Genomic DNA, 15,360 nt, shown 5'->3' on the forward strand with positions numbered 1-15,360 from the left:
TTTTCTTGTAGTACCTTTTGTGTTTTTTGACCCTTAATGATTTGAAAGTGCTTTTAGTTGCTATTGTATGTTGTGATCTATTAAGCGGCTTCTGGCATTGCAATTGTTTCTTGATGTGGCACCTTCTAGGAATCCTACTCAGGGTGGAGGAAGGAGGAAAAAGGAGCAAACAGAGCAGTAGCTGGAGTGCGCAAATAGAAGGATGCATTCTCAGAACAATCCTTACCCTTTCAACAGAGTTCATGGATCCAGAACAACACACCTGCAGCTCTCTGAGGAACAGTGTATAAGAAGGCTTTGATTCTGTAGGAAGTCAGTGACAATCAAGGTCACTGCAGCCCTAAACTTCTTTGCCTCTGGCTCCATCCAGGCTGCCACGTGAGAAATCAGTAACATCAATCAGTCTGCAATCCATTCTTTTACTAAACAGGTGACTGATGCCTTGTTTGCTAGAACAAATACATTCATCACTTTTTCCATGGACATCCAGAAGCAGCAGGATAGGACTCTGGGGTTCACACAGGTTGCAGAATTCCCCCAAGTTCAAATTGTCATTGACTGCACCCATGTCGCCATGCGGGCACCTTCAAAGTGACCATTTCATGAATTACATGGGCTTCCACTCTGTTAATGTGCAACCAGTGTGTGACGCAGGTTTATGCCCGCTTTCCTGGAAACTGCCATAATGCTTTTACATTGCATCGATTGTCCATTTCCTCACTGTTTGCTCCTGAACAGCAAGTTAAAGGTTGGCTGCTTGAAGATGAGGGCTATCCCCTGCACACAGCTTATAATTCCTCTTAGGAACCCACACTCAACCGCAGAAATCCAGTTTAATCAGATCCACGGGTCAACTGGAGCCCTCATTAAGCTGGAGTCCTGAAACAAAGGTCTAGATTCCTGAAATACAGTCCACAAAGAGCCCCGTGGTTTGCTGTATACTGCATAACTTTGCTCTGCAACAGGGACAACGCATGGTGCCACCATTGGAGAGGGGCCTTTAGCATTAATAGCATACCAATGACATACAGGATGGTGAGGAAGTGGGAGAGGTCCAACAGTTGCCTGCAGTCAGAGCTGTTCGGCATTGCTCAGTGAAGAGAACTTCAGCTCTCCTGCGTTAACAGCAATGTCCAACATATGTCCCACTCCTTCCACCCTACAATCAGCAGCATCTGCCAAATACCAAAATTGATAATCATTAACATTGCACAAACACAAGTTACTACAGGAACACTGCACACAAAGGTTGTAAACAGCACTGTAGTTTTACTGGCCATACTAAGGCCTACTAGCTTACAGAAAGGGCTACAAACTAACTTCCTTGCCACCTCCATCTGTTCCTGCTCACTATGCCTGGTGAATCCCCCAGTGCATTCCACTCTAATTCACTATGTATGTCATGCAGGATGATGATTTCTACATTGACGCTTCCTAGGGTAAGAGCGAATGACGGCATCATCATCATGGTTTACATCATCAGTCTGTTTGGTACTACTAAGTGACACTTCTAGAAAAAGGGGAGAGGTGCAAGGGTTAGGATGTAGTTGCGAGAGTAAGCACTAGCAGATCAGGGGGAGTGCAGTTCCCCACCAAGTTGTCATGCTCAGTGCGTGACTGAAAAATTTAAGTAGGAAGTAAAGATACCAACAAATCCTTCTGTGCCAGACATCTATCCTTGCCATCTCCATTGCTGACTGCTTTTCATCTTCCTTTAATATGAATGACAGCTTCTTTCATGGGGGTGAGTGTTTGTAGTGTGGCCGGGTCTCCTCCTGTGCTGGTTGGCTCCTTCCTGCTCTGTGGCAGCTTCTCCTGCAAAAGATGTGGAAGTGGGTTAATATATGCCCTGAACCTTTGCCATGTATGAGCTAGCTTATCATAGAGAGCATAGGAAGATAGGAGATAGGAAGATAGGATAGCATAGGAGATAGGAAGAACCAGCAAATATGGTCAGGAGGGAGAATTGGTTTTGTGAGGGCAGTAGCAGCTTTTAGGGTGAGTCCAAGCAGGAAGAAAGTGATGTGTAGTTTTCTTTGTTGACTTATGGGCAGTCATGGTAAGTGGGGAAGGGAAGTATTGATAATGCTGAGGCAAAGGTAGGACTGTGCAGGAAGTAGGAGAGATGTGATGGGAAATATTACCATGGCATTCTGGTGAGTTTATTAAATTTATTTTTGCACTGCAGCTTGATCCTGGAGATAATGTTGATTGCATTCAGATGTGCCACCTTTGGCCATGCCCATTTATCAATTTACCTCGGGAGCTGCTGGTCATCTGTGGGGAAGAAGACCTCCTTTCTATTTTGAACTTGCTCCACCAGCATCTCCACGGCTGTATCTGAAAATTTTGGGGACCTGTTGGAACTCTTCTTGTCCCCTCATCTTCCTGCAGCTCCACTATATTGCTTCCATGTTTTTGGTACAGAAAATGCACCTCCCCTATAATCTGCTACAGGCACTCAAGAACCTGCAGCAGTGCCTGATTTACCACCTCTTAATTGGCGAGCTGCCAATAGAGACTGCGTTTCGTGCTGGCAGCTTGCCTCAACCATGCAAATAAAGGATAATTCAGAAATTGGGACGGGTCCCCTGCCGACTCTTTTGGGTGGCTGTTTATCTCTGTCCATCTCTCACTGGTTTCCCACTGGGAGACTGAAGTTGACCCCAAGATTTTCAAGTTTTTGGTGTCTTCTTATCTGATTCTATTCTTCTCTTCCTTTTCTTCAGCATTATCGAGTCCACTGCTAATCCAAATACCAGGGGTGACGAGACATTTGTTTGGAGACCCCAACTTTATTTAAAAACTGTAGTTCTATCAGATCCTCAAAACAACTGATGTGAATAATTCTACTATGCTACTGAATAGGCTTATCAAGGCTGACGACAAGGGATTGTGTGGAAAAACACAGAACAATCAGATCTTTGGTCTGCAATATTGTAGACAAAGCTGCAAATAAACAAGGTGTCAACTTTATCATTAGCATCATTCATTTTGAAAAGGCCTTTGATAATCCTGATAGACTTATGCTCTGGCAAATTTAATACTAATATAGGTTTCCTCAAAAGGAGCTAACCACCATTAAGGATCTCTGATAGAATTGAATGCTGTGTTTCCATGATGTGAAAATCTAAATACAAAGTTATTTAATGTTACAGAATGAATTCGGTTCTTTAAGTTTATTATTCTTGTCAATAATAGAGCACATGGACCATTCTTTCCACGAATATTGAGGCGCAGAAAAGGACAAAGACCTTCTGGAAAAATTGTAACTCATATTGTGGCAAAAATGATGACAGCTGACATGGTGAGTTATTTCAGATTATTTTATTTAGTGCAAAGACTCACTATTAAGTTGACTGTTTAAATCTGCCTGTCCATCACTTTGTATGCAAGTGTCAGGTAACAACCCTGATGAATCTACATCATTTATAATTCAGCAGTGTTAATGTTAGAAGCAAAAAATTAAATTCTTTACTGGAGCTCCCTTAATGACTTAGTTGTTATTTGTACCATTCTTTGTGAAGCTGAACTATACAGAATGAGCAGGTCCCAGATTTAATCCCCCCTTCACTTAATTAGCTGAGGTGTTGTTAGGGGCACTACACCTGGCCTTAGGTCTCCTTGGCTGGAAGGAGGGAAAAATCTGGGTCCATTCTTGGTCTACAGGGAACTATAGACCAGTTAAATTAACGTCAGTGGTAGGAATGCTAATAGAAGCTTTATTAAACATAGAAACATCGAAAATAGGAGCAGGAGTAGGCCATTCGTCCCTTTGAGCCATCTCCACCATTCAATATGATCATGACAGATCCTCTATCTCAATACCATATTCCCGCTCTCTCCCCATGCCCCTTGATGCCTTTTGTGTCTAGAAATCTATCTAGCTCCTTCTTACATATATTCAGTGACTTGGCCTCCACAGCCTTCTGTGGTAGAGAATTCCACAGGTTTACCTGAGTGAAGAAATTTCTCCTCATCTCAGTCCTAAATGTCCTACCCAGTATCCTGAGACTGTGACCCCTCGTTCTGGACCCCCACTTCCTGCATCCAGTCTGTCTAGCCATGTTGGAATTTTATACGTTTCAATGCGATCCCCTCTCATTCTTCTAAATTCAAGTGAATACAGGCCGAGTCGACCCAATCTCTCCTGCCAATCAGTCCTGCCATCCCAGGAATCAGTCTGGTGAACCTTCGCTGCACTCCCTCTATGGCAAGTATATCCTTTCTTAGGTAAGGAGACCAAAACTGCACACAATACTCCAGGTGTGGTCTCACCAAGGCCCTGTATAACTGCAGTAAGACATCCTTGCTCCTGTACTCAAATCCTCTTGCAATGAAGGCCAACATACCGTTTGCCTTCCTGACCGCTTGCTGCACCTGCATGTTTGCTTTCAGTGACTGGTGTACAAGGACACATGGTCCCTTTGTACATCAACATTTCCCAATCTATCACCATTTAAATAATACTCTGCCTTTCTGTTTTTCCTTCCGAAGTGAATAACTTCACATTTATCCACATTATACTGCATCTGCCATGTATTTGCCCACTCACTGAACTTGTCTAAATGGCCTTGTAGCCTCTTCGCATCCTCCTCACATCTCACAATCCAACCTACTTTTGTGTCGTCAGCAAACTTGAAAATATTACATTTGGTTCCCTCATCCAAATCATTGATATATATTGTGAATAGCTGGGGCCCAAGCACTGATCCCTGCAGTATCCCACTTGTTACTGCCTGCCACCCCGAAAAAGACCCATTTATTCCTACTCTCTGTTTCCTGTCTGTTAACCAATTTTCAATCCATGCCAGTATATTACCACCAATCACATGTGCTTTAATTTTGCACACTAACCTCTTCTGTGGGACTTTATCAAAGGCCTTCTGAAAATCCAAATGAACCACATCCACTGGTTCTCCCTTATCTATTCTACCAGTTACATCCTCACAAAACGCCAGTAGGTTTGTCAAACACGATTTCCCTTTCATAAATCCATGTTGACTTTGTCTAATCCCGTTGATATTTTCCAAGTGTCCTGTTATCACATCCTTTATAATAGACTCTAGCATTTTCCCTACTACTGATGTTAGGCTGACCGGTCTGTAGTTCCCTGTTTCCTCTCTCCCTCCTTTTTTAAATAGTGGGGTTACATTTGCCACCCTCCAATCTGCAGGAACTGTTCCGTAATCTATAGAATTTTGGAAGATGACAACTAATGCATCCACTATTTCCATGGCTACCTCTTTCAGTACTCTGGGATGCAGATTACCAGGCCCTGGGGATTTATCGTCTTTCAGTCCCATTAATTTCTCCAGCACTTTTTTTTACTAATACTAATTTCCTTTAATTCCTCCTTCTCACTAGTCCCTTGGTTCCCTAGCATTTCTGGGAAGTTATTTGTGTCCTCTTCCGTGAAGACAGAACCAAAGTATTTGTTTAATTGCTCTGCCATTTCCTTGTTCCCCATTATAAATTCTCCTGTCTCTGACTGTAAGGGACCTACATTTGTCTTCACAAATCTTTTTCTTTTTACTTACTTGTAGAAGTTTTTACAGTCCACTTTTATGTTCCTTGTAAGTTTACTCTCATACTCAATTTTTCCCCTCATAATCAATCTCTTGGTCTTTTTTGCTGCTCCCAGCTAAACTGCTCCCAATCCTCAGGCTTGCTACTTTTTCTGGCAACTTTATATGACTCCTCTTTGGATCTAATACTAGATAAAAATGATCAGATAACAAAACATCTGGAAGCAGAGAATGTAATAAAAACTGGTCAACATGAATTTTTAAAAGGATGGTCATGTTTAACCAACCTTATTGAATTCTTTGAAGGTGTCGAGATTTTGTTTGATAACGTTCCTGTGAAGCGCCTTGGGACGTTCTACTATGTTAAATGCGCTATATAAATGCAATGTAATTATTGTTGAAGAAGTAACAGAAAAAGTAGACAAGGGCAGTGAAGTTGATGTGGTATACATGGACTTTCAGAAGGCCTTCGAAAAGGTGCCACATAAGAGACTCATGACAAAGGACAGGGAGTGTGGTGTCGGGAGTCAGGTAGCAGAATGGATTGAAAGATGGCTACAAAACAGAGGGTAGGAGTTAAGGGAAGCTTTCAGACTCGCACCTTATATACATATTATTTGGTCTCAGATATTGGAGGTAGGGTGTTGAAATTTGCAGATGATACCAAATTGAGGAGGTATAATAATGTGGAGGACTGCAACAAAATACAGGAAGACATAAACAGGCATGCAGAGTGGGCGGATAAATAGCTAATGAAATTCAATATAGTGAAGTGTGAGGCAATTCATTCTGGTAGGAGGAATATGGAGGCCACCAATTCCTTGGAAGGTAAGAAGTTAAATGCGGTAGAAGAGCAAAGAGATCTGAGAATACAGATACATAAATCACTAAAAGTAACTACATAAGTTGATAAGGCTATAAAGAGTGCAAACAAAGTACTGGAGTTTATTTCTGGAGGAACAGAAAGCAGGGAGCTAATGTTGAATTTATTTAGAACCTTGGTTAGACCACACTTGGAGTACTGTGTGCAGTTCTGGTTTCCATACTACAAAAAGGATATTGAAGCACCGGAGAAAGTGTAGAAAAGATTTACAAGGATATTAACAGAATTGGGAGGATGCAACTATCAGGGAGGATTGAGCAGGCTGGGGCTCTTTTCTCTGGAAAAGAGAAGACTAAGAGGAGACCTGTCAGAGGTCTTTAAAATTATGAAGGGGTTTGATAGAGTGGATGTGGAGAAACTGTGTGCAATTACGGGTGAGTCCAGAACAAGGGGACATAAATATAAGATAGTCACTAACAGATCAAATAAAGAATTTAGGTGTATCTTTACACAGAGTAGAGAGAATGTGGAACTCGCTACCACATGCAGGGATTGAAGCAGGTAGCATTGATGCATTTAAGGAGAGGCTTGATGCATACGTGAGGGAGAAGAGACACAGAGCAGGGGGGAAGAGGTTATTAGAGTGGGTAGAGGCTTGTCTGGAGTATAAACACTGTCATAAACCATTTGGGTTGAATGGCCTATTTCTGTGCTATAGATTATATGTAAATCAATGTAACCCATCACAGTGCTCTCTGGTTAAGAGGGGCTCCAACTCAGCATCTTGTATTATGGCTACCCAGTTCCCCTCACAGCAATTACTTACATGCACAATCCTAAAACCTCTTCATCCACTTTGGCAACCTAATACCCACACATCTCTTACTTTACCTCTCCCACTTTCCTACTTGGCACGCACGGCTTGCCTTACCCTCATTTACCCTATCTTCCTGCAGAACAAATTGGCATACAATGCCTGCAAGAGGCAGGCTACCAGAGGGGCATTCCCACCTTTAAACACCTCACCCCAAGTTACTGACTGAGCATCTACACTGTCACCCTGGTATCCCCGTGAAGCACCACACAGTCACAACTTTCCAAAATCTTCTCCCTCTCCTTAATTCCAAGTGATGAAGCTCACCCTCTGCTAGTTTCTCTTTTCCTGCAGATCTACCAAAGTAAAGGGCAGCACAGGATGATGATGGTGGTGGTGAATAGGATGACAGGGACCAAGTCATACAGGAGTGACAGCTGCACAATACTGCTGTCTCTCAGGACAGCAGCTCATGCTAGGCATCCAGCCACCCCTCTCATAGCACTGCACCAGTGGAACGTGCAAGTTGACACCAAGCTGCCAAGGAGCAAGTTGACATGAGACAAGGGCCACCTCAGTCCCATGATCTTTCTGTAGAGTATGAGCAGCCAACCATTAGGCCAGTGATGATTCAGTAGGCGGATCTCAGTTTGGCTCCAGAAGCATGATACAACGCAGCGGGAAGCCTTATAAAAGTGCACAAGTGCTGGAAAGGGCTTCCATCCATATTTCCTCACTGGAAAACTTTCCTCACCATAAGTACGTCGGAAACGGGGAGGAAAATCACCTCAGGGTTTTCCAAAAAAAGAATCAATTCTTGCTTTTCTCTTAATAGTTCAGTTTTGTGCAGTTTTGAGTTCAAGCATTCATCCAGCATCACTGACCTTAGTTTTATTAGGCCATTTTTTGGAGGGGTCCTCTGGTGACTATCTGCAGTGACCTGGAGTAGTGTTCAGGCTTTCATTAAGTATTATTGTCTGGATCTGGTTCAGTATAATCAGCATTTCTGTACTGCTCTTGCTTCAAGTAGGCTTAAAGATATAGATCCTCAGAATCCCACATCAATTTTTGTGCTACTTTCATTTGCATAAAGAAACCGTGAAGAAGATGTAGAAAAAGGCTATAACATACAGCAGAGTGGAGGAAGGTAACCTATTGACAGTGTAGAATCTTAGAGGCAGTCCAGGTGAATTTACATGTGGATGACATAATGTCATATTTGTATTTGACGTTGAACCTCAGTCAAAGAATGAGGAAGGATGTACCCAAAAATAGAAAATCCAATATTCTTCTTCATTTTCCACTTCCACATACAAATAGGCAGCTCCAATTTTCTCAATTGCATTATTTACTTTGTCCATAGTATGTTTGGAGTATGTCTTCATTTGATGGCTGCCTCGTATCAAATATAGGAGTGAAAATGACAAGACATTATTGATCTTTTTTATTTATTCGTTCATGAGATGTGGGCGTCGCTGGCGAGGTCGGCATTTATTGCCCATCCCTAATCCCACAATAGAATACTTTCATGTTGAATACAAATATTGATTTGGGTTACAGTTATGCTTGCTTTCTGCAGGTTAAGGATTTCTCTGCTAATACACTAATTCAGCAACATGACAACTTAGATGCATCTCTGGATAATTGCTTCAGTGGTGATACAGTGGTAATTTTTCCAGGAGAATATCATGCTTCAGGATTTGGAATGCTAACGGATGATATCATTATTAGAGGTATGCCTTGAAGCAATGTATGTATTCTTATTGTACCACCATTTTGATTTAATCTTAATTGCATCTGGAGGTTGACAAATATGGAAGAATGTTAGATATAGTCTGTCATTTGAGAAGGTTCAACTTCCACATAGAAGGCTCCCACTGAACATGGTCATTGGTTATATTCCTGCTCAGGTGCTACTTCTTTTGAATTTTTGTACATTACATTGTTGAGGTGCCTGTTGCCTCCTCCGGTCAAAACAAAACCTTTGCCAAATGAAAACAAATTGCGGGAAGATCAGCAGTTCAACGGTGTAAAATTCTTAATAGAACATTATATCTGGGTGATTTTGTCACTTGTTGGCAGCCAATCCTAACTATGTAGATTTTGAGCTCTTAAATAATTAGACAGACTTAACGTAAATTTAACATCAAAATTATTGTTGGGATATTAGGGATGAACACTCAATGCGTTCATATACATTCCTTTTTTAACACATTCTATTTTAACGCAGACACTAAACTCATTTATTTTAAATGGACTAACACCGCTGATAAAATAGCAAAGGAATGTTTTATGAATGCCAATATTAATTTCTATGCTATAATTTAACATGTTGAAAGTCAAGGTTCTTTCGAAGAATAAATTATACTTTCAAGAAATTTTAATAGCAAATGGCAGGCATGGAGGATAAACACCAAATCAGACTGGTTGAGCTAAATGGCATATTATAATTTATATGAAATTCTGTCTCGTTCTCTGACTTATCTTTGAGGGTATATAACCCTCTTTGTAACCCCAGTTTTTCTCTCTTGTGTTCTTCCCAAGACGATGCATCTTCTGCTTCAGAAAGGGTGGGATGGGCAGTCATATCCTGGACCACAACCAGTACTATCCTTGGCCGACCACCAAGAGGTGCAGAAGAGCATTGGAGTAGAGACCATGGCGTAATTTCACTTTAGGCGTGGGTGGAAAACCGGCGGTTGCGGATCAGCTGCCTGTTATACGCCCCACTCGATGTTCCATTCTATTGAATTCAGTGAAGAGGAAAATCAGGAGGGGTAAATAATGGGTGACCAATCCACAGCCACAAATTTTTCACATGCACATAAAATGAGAATTGGCCTTCCCGCATCTAGATTTTGTCTTTCTGCAGCAACTTGGGTGAAATTGGCTATTTAAGAAAATGGGAGAATGAAAACTGCAAATTCTCACTTTGGTGCTCTGCATTAGTGCACTACATTACTTTGCCAACCACTTAATCACTGACTTCTATTCACTTTGTTCTTATAGGTGATTCTGTTCCATTTCTGATTTTCTAATAAAGTAAAACACACCTCTTACACACAGCTGAGAGAATTCATTCTTGGCATTATTTTCTTGTGATTTTTATTTTTTCAAATTTCACAGATTCAGTTTAGATGTATAAACAATAGATCTAGAGTTAATCGGGCTGACTTTCCTCTGCCGTGTGCCCACGGAATGCTTATCCCCCAAGCGTAAAGCAGAGAAAAAAAGAGTTGAAGACCCATTATGCTGGGTCTCTAACCCTTTTGTATTACCCTTATATTTCCGTGGTTTCCCTAAAGGTGAGCCAAGTGCTTATGCCTGGAGCAGGTGCAAGCGTCAAAAGACCATACAAATGAGGCAGAGTTGATTTCTAAAATTGGCTTATTTCTACCTTGTGGAGACCCAAGTGAAGTAACAGGATGCAGCATTCATAACTAGAGGGCCCAAGTACTTGTACCCAGCTGTCCTTAAATCAAAGTTGCTGAGAGGGGCAGGCAGGAAGGCTGACAAGGGTAAGTGCCACCTTTTTTCCAGACCTAGCAGGAAGACTACTGTTTGTGGACAGTAGCTAGAAGGCGCTGAAGCCATAAGCCGTTGCCACCGCTGCAGGCCAAGGAATGATTAAAATGACCTGAATCTAGAAATACAGATGAGGTCAGGTCCGATCAAACAGAGCACTCTGGCTGACATGTACCTTGTGGGTGGGGAGGTGGAGAATTGACTGCTCTCAAATATTCCTGTTATACTTTCTTACTAATATGATGTCATTTTTGTCATGCTGACATAAATTTGGTACTAAAATCCCAAATGTAACAAGGTAATTGGATAAATGTCAGGAGGTTGCTGGGTCTTATAGGGACTATCTGAGGGTTCCTGATTTTTAATAGTATAACTGTTTCCTGTCTTCAAAGTGCCCATCATGGCTCCATGATGAAGGATCTGTGGAATGGGAAAGTAGAGAACTTCAACAAACTTTTTTCAACTTAAGTGAAAAGTTCTTTGTTGGCAAACTATGTTAGTAGTGACATCTAAATTTGGAGACCTTTATTTATAAAACAGAATGTGATCTTTGTTTTAATCAAAGGTGATGCAAAAAATTGCAATTGTTAAAACTTATAATTTCAGGACAAAGATATGATTGTTTCATTAACAGGAGCTGGTAACCGTGAAGAAATCGTAATCTTTTCAGATCCTACACAAGACAATTTTGTGGCATCAAAATCCCAAAACATTAGCTTAGTTCACCTGACTTTAGTACAGCGGGGAACTACTGACGGCATTGTGGTAGTAGAATCTGGTCACATGACACTTGAAGATTGTCTTTTGAAATGTGAAGGCACTGGCGTTTGTGTTCTCACAGGAGCAGCCTTAACTATGAAGAACTGTGAACTGACAGGAGCACAGGTTAGTATAATGTGGTGACAAAATAGAAACCAGTCTCTGCATAAAAACTGCACCTCCATTAGGAAACTGTTAACTTGATTTAGGTTTTGCCTTTACATGGTTTGAAAAATGCCAGTGGATGTAGTTAGATGTACCAGTGAGAAGCACTTGTGCGATAGCAATTAAGTACTAGAACTGTTACATATTCTTTCACTGGTCCATTAGACTAAAATCAGACTTTTTGATGATCTGGAAGCCAAAGCTCATTATACATTATATATTCTTTGTTTTTGCTTTCTCCACACTGTACTTATCTGACTACATCATTTGGAGAAAATCGTTTTGATCCCAGTTCCTGCTGAATAAATGTATTCTAGTTTCTCAGGCAAAGCAGCAAAACACATACCCCTTCTCCAAAATGGGTTTGTGATCACTCAACACCAAAAGGTGTCATTTAAAGATATACATTGGGACCAAGGTCCATGTCTTGGGAGATAATCCTATTGTCCTCACTAGAGCAGACTGTCCTCATTGGAACTTTGACTTTTCATGAGTGGAGTTCTCATCAGTACTAGTCAATATTGATAGAACTTAAAAAAGGAGGCCCTTGGGCTTATGGTCTTCAGCATTTTCCTCTAACCTCAAGTCAAAGGAAACAGGGATGCTGCCATAGGAGCACACCTTTTATATTGTCAGAGATGGGTAAGCACAAGGGTGCCATCATAACACCACAGACATGAAAAGCATCATAAAAGGATATTGTTCTCCTATGAATGCCATGGCCAACTGCAGTTACTCCCGTGGTATCTGTTATGGAAATGAAAATATTAAAGTTTGGGTTTGATCCCATATTTGTCCCTGGATAGAAACAACAGCATAAAAGAGAATGTTTGATGATTCTTTGAGGAATTACTAAAGTAAGATGAACAACTCTATAAAGAAAGACAGAATAGAGCAATACATGTAAGAAAAATACAAATGTTGATGTTTTACCAAAGAAATCCTGGGCAGCTTCTAACGTTTGTCCAGTTTTCCTATGTATTGTCAAGAACTAAAATATTCCCCAGTACCATCCATTTCAACTCACCAACTATTGGAGATGACTTGCTCCACAGAGAGTGGCTACATATCTCATCAGATAGATGGGTGGGAAAAACTATCGGGGAGGCCTCTCGCAGAACAGAAGATCTTGTGCATATGGGATTCATGGTGGCGGCCTTCTTTGTTGTGCCCTGCATAGATTTGTTCCTGTGTGTAGTTAAATTGCTGTATACAATGGTCCCTGGCATCCTAACTATTATATCAAGAAATTAACATGTACCGTGATGCATCCGATACCCTTTCACTGTTGGGCATTCGATGACAGTGTGCTGACAGGGTAGTGACTGCAGCCTCTACCTCTGATGCTAGTCACAGTATCTTTCTCATAAAGTAGAGAGCCCATTAGGGCGGGGTTGAGCTTAGGGAGTGTGGCATTGTAAGTAATCTGTTAACGGATCAGTCTCTTGTACTAAGAGGCTACGAGTATGTCTTGTTCCAAAGTAAAAGTTTTATTAAGAAGTTACAAGATGTTATTAGGAAGTAAAGATGTTAAAATACAATCAGACAATTATAACGTACTATATAGGACATTGCAGTGCAACCTGGCAAAGCGATACACTGACAAGGTTCCGTGCTGATCAATCTCGGTTCAGCGCTCCAGTCTTTGCTCCGAGAATATTCTAACAAATATGTTTCATGCTCTTACTTTTATACTAACAATCACATATTAAGATCTGCTGCATTCAGCCTGTGCACACATGTCAATCAATTTCTCTGTTTCCCAAGCCAAACACCATCTGCTGCCTCCTTACACGCTCCAACAAAATAGTAATGCTTCCCCTGGCATCATGTTTATAAGCAATGATAACGGAGACATGGCGACTCATGACATGATCAACCAAGGACGTTGTAGTCAACAAGGTTGAGTCAAGTACGTGAAAACAATATCCAAAGAGGGCCTGTGAGAAAATGCTGTTTCTTACAGGCATCTTCCCAATTATTCCTGGCACATTAGCCTCTGGGTGGTTTTGTTGACCATCAACTACTTTGAGAAGTGGATCAACATACTGAAAGCATGGATCGACATCCAACCCTTGTAGAGCTATTATATAAAGCCAGATTATATGAAGAAACTTGTTCTCTGAATATTTGTGGAGGCATGGTGCAGGTTTAGAACAGTGAATCTATCAGCTCAGCATCTGACAGAAGTATGCGATGTCCTCTACCTGGCGAAGTTCAACCACACAAATGGAGGAGGACAGGCTATTTTGCAGAACTGGGACTATCCAGAGATAGACTTTGTTTTTAGAACAAAAGACTTCTAACGTTCTACACAAAATTCGGGGACCCTAGGGCAGTCTTGTTGTCCTTCTCTGTAACTTATCCAATGCATGTGTATGTTTTTGTGTCATGGTGACCAAATATGAAAGCAATACAGTCTAATCCTGATTTAGTTGGTACAAAAACATTGAATTATCCAATAATTTGAATTAAACACATAAATAACACCACAAAGTGTGAATTTGGTGCAAAAATATCAAGTTATAAGCTACTTTGAATTAAGACAAATAGACTGTATTCTAAGTATGGTCTGACCAGTGTATTTTAAAGCCTTAGCAAAACTTCACTAAACTTGTATTCTACTGTTCTGGCTATACATCCTAGCATTCTAATAGTATTTGAAATTATTCACCACATTCTTTGAAGATTGAAAGTGATGGGGTGGATTTTCAACTTGCCATCTGGTTGTAAAAATGGTGTTGCAGATTGGCCAGTTCCTATAACGGGCAACTGATCCATTAAGCCAATGTTACATAGATGGTAAATTGTAAATCTACCCTGATATGTCTATTACTCCCAGGCCTCTTTTTAAGTCTCCTTATGCTAAGTCACTTTAATGTGCATTATGATCCACATTTTTCAACAAGTGGTACATGGTTCATCAGAAGCAATAGGCTAAGTGGCCATTTCTTATTTGATACTCTCATGTCCCTAAATGATTTTTGAAACTTAGTTGCTTTGATAGGTTAATCTAATTAAATTTCACTTTAGCTGGTAATTTCATTATTCATAGGTTTTGGTGTTCCACGAAAATATGCAGTACTTTAATTGAATGTAATGTAAAAAGTTGAACTTACAGTCTTTATTTTAACAGGGACCGGGAGTTGAGCTATACCCAGGAAGTGTTGCTTGTTTAGAAGGAAATGATATTCACAAGTGCAGTAATATTAAAAGTTCTGATGTCCTCAAGAGTATGTTGGGAGGAATTAAACTGAAGGTAAGTTTAGAGCAATGGTCATTAATTTTTACTTAGACAAAAATATTTTTGAAGAGTAATTTGGTTATAGAGAACTGATGAAGTTGGAAACATAAACCATTTAGTAATGGAAACTTTGAAACATTTGCTGGTGAAATGCAATTAAATAATCTTGAGAAAGGCATTTTAAAACTATTACTTTTCCACTGTGTAATCTACAAATTTGTGTTCTAGTTGTATAAATCTTGTACTTGGCGATAATATTTTATGTTGCAACGGGATACTATTTCTATTCAATAATTCACAAAAAGATGACCTGTGTAAACATGGTTATGAATTATTACTTGTTATAAATACAGTTAAAATGGATTGTAGACTTTACTTGATTGATACAGTAACAAGGTGTCATTTTAGATTCTCCCCCTCCCCCCCCAATATTCTCCCCTTATCTACCCTCCTCTCCTGAAGGTGCTGGTTTTTGCTGAGTGGCCCTTCCATAGGCACTAGC

At 40.6% G+C, this 15,360-nt stretch overlaps 1 protein-coding gene across 1 annotated transcript in view; it reads left to right on the forward strand.

The window, feature by feature from the left end:
• Positions 1 to 15,360, forward strand: part of LOC137324902 (testicular spindle-associated protein SHCBP1L-like) — a 42,512-nt gene that overhangs the window by 26,352 nt on the left and 800 nt on the right. The window contains exons 6-9 of the mRNA XM_067989594.1: positions 3,202 to 3,307; positions 8,745 to 8,898; positions 11,325 to 11,575; positions 14,751 to 14,873. Coding sequence (XP_067845695.1) covers positions 3,202 to 3,307; positions 8,745 to 8,898; positions 11,325 to 11,575; positions 14,751 to 14,873 — 634 coding nt within the window. The remainder of the gene's footprint in view (positions 1 to 3,201; positions 3,308 to 8,744; positions 8,899 to 11,324; positions 11,576 to 14,750; positions 14,874 to 15,360) is intronic.

This window comes from Heptranchias perlo, chromosome 9 (genome assembly GCF_035084215.1).
Source record: "Heptranchias perlo isolate sHepPer1 chromosome 9, sHepPer1.hap1, whole genome shotgun sequence".
Lineage (NCBI taxonomy): Eukaryota > Metazoa > Chordata > Chondrichthyes > Hexanchiformes > Hexanchidae > Heptranchias > Heptranchias perlo.